Below are 2,168 nucleotides of genomic sequence, written 5' to 3'. Positions count from 1 at the left end.
TCAGATGACCCGTTTGCTCGTTTGCCCCTTATTTCATAAAAAAAAAACAAAATACCTTTGCAGTGGCAATACAATCTCAAAGAATCTTCAAAGCAATCATAGAGCGAAATTTCTAAAAAAATGTGTTTTTTGTATGAGAGCAACTTTAACATTTATTTAATTTTAATTATATTATAAACTATTAAAATACAAATATAATTAAGCATTAACTGAGTATTCCACCTACCTTTAGCCTACCTTTAGCCATTATTGATTACAAGCAAAAAAGGCCAAAAAATCATGTTTCTTGTATGCAGGGAGCTCCCCTTAAATATTTATTTTATTTTGTTTAAATTTGTATTTGTTATTATAGCGGTAACAAAAATACACAATCCGTGAAAATTTCAGAAGTCAAGCTATGGCAGTTTTTGGAGATACAGCCTGGAGACAGACGGGCATCGAAGTCTCAGAAATGGGGTCCCGTTTTTACCCTTTGGGTACGGAACCCTAAAAATGAGTAGCCCTTATCCATTGATAAGAGGTATTTACTAAAGTTAAACGTTTTTCAGCATCCGTCGTGATAAGCATTATCAGTTCTTATCCTCATCTCGAATATCTATAAAATACAAATGCAGAATCGATAAATCATCAATTGTTATTTTTCATTCACACTGTTACAATTCTTGTAAAATAAATTTTAACTTATACTACTAACATAATATAGAAGTTAGCTTTTTGAAGTGTCTTTGAGAATAACATCAAATAGACCCAAACAAGATGATGATGCGTGCTATAACACTTTCGGTTCTCCTCTGCCTGTTGGTAGGCGTGCAGTCGGACAACTTGCAAATTGGCACGAGTGTGAACGGCCAACTTGCGTTCACGAAGGACGTCCAGCTGTCCGCCATCCCGTTTAAGATACGGACCAAGAGTGTCTTTTACAACGGCAATGCTACTATCAAGGTAAGGAGATCAAAAATGTTTGAGTAGTTAAAAAGTAGAAAAAACGTTTTTGAACAGTGTATTAGATATTTTGTTCGAAAAACAGTATAAATCAAATGTTGATTATAAAGTTTATGTTAACTTATGTTCGACTTTTACTTTTTCATCCTTCTTATTTTGAAGGAAAACTACATTTTTCGGAATAGTTAATAGGAGATAATAGAATATAAATATATAATAAATAGAAAATAGGACTTGTAGTTTTTATTATTCGTAGAGTTGTAGCCTCAAAAGAAGATGTAACCATTTGTCATCACAGTAGATTGATTCCAGTTGCCATTACTATACTGCCCTGATTATTATAAAACTTCGACACCGGGAATCGATTCACAGGATTATGCATACCTAACCATGACTCAATAACCTAAACTTTATCCGCAGGGTATATCGGCGATCGACCTGAGCAAGACCGCGGCTACAGCGATGGTGACCGCCGGCGGTGTCGGCTCCACGTTCGCCAACATGAAGATGAAGAGCGAGAGAGGAGAGCCTCTCAACTACCAGCTGCAGATATTCGTTTAGAGGATAAATTAATAACGGAATAAAATAAAGCGTCTTTTGGATAATGTAGTACCGTATGTCGTTATTTCATTTGGTATTACCTCGATTGGCACAATTGTTTCTTTGGTGGCTATTACTACTTAGTATCTTTAGGACTTAACGTGTAAGTCATAAATTTAGGTGACACTAGCTTTTGAACGCAGCTTCGCCCGCGTGGAATTCACTGAGGAGTTTTGCACACTCCAGCTTCATCGGTGTTAAAATTTTGCAATCGTGCCAGCAGTTTCAGAGATTTCCTTCTAAAAACAAAAAAAAACAAACTTTACTTTATTATATTAGTGTAGATATAATTTGTTATATGTATAGAGTCAGAGAAGTTCGAACTTATTCATTTTTAAAATATATTCGCAGTGGCAGTTCAATCTCAAAGGGCGGTCAAAGCAGTAGCCAATGATTTTACATGGTCAAAGTTTACTTCTTTTCAAATGAATGCCTAGTTTTTTATAGTTTAAACTAAATAAAGGTAGCGAAAATCCAACAGTTACCTACACTAACCCGAACCTATTAATGTATGGTCGAGTTATTCGGTACTGTTATACACAAACAACGCAACGGTCAAATAATTCTGACGATCTCAGTTTACACTGTTATCTGTAGCGGCTAACAGTCTCAATCTTACTGCATTG

At 35.3% G+C, this 2,168-nt stretch overlaps 1 protein-coding gene across 1 annotated transcript; it reads left to right on the top strand.

Annotated features, from left to right (window-relative positions):
• The first annotated feature begins 749 nt into the window (after window positions 1-749).
• LOC121731310 lies at window positions 750-1,503 on the top strand. The gene is made up of 2 exons (XM_042120690.1): window positions 750-942; window positions 1,363-1,503. The coding sequence occupies exons 1-2, from the start codon at window positions 757-759 to the stop codon at window positions 1,501-1,503; spliced, it is 327 nt and encodes a 108-aa protein (XP_041976624.1). The 5' UTR covers window positions 750-756.
• Window positions 1,504-2,168: the final 665 nt, after the last annotated feature.

This window comes from Aricia agestis, chromosome 10 (assembly GCF_905147365.1).
Source record: "Aricia agestis chromosome 10, ilAriAges1.1, whole genome shotgun sequence".
NCBI classification, from domain to species: domain Eukaryota; kingdom Metazoa; phylum Arthropoda; class Insecta; order Lepidoptera; family Lycaenidae; genus Aricia; species Aricia agestis.
Note: the sequence above shows the minus strand (reverse complement) of the source record. Positions and strands in the feature narration are given on the sequence as shown.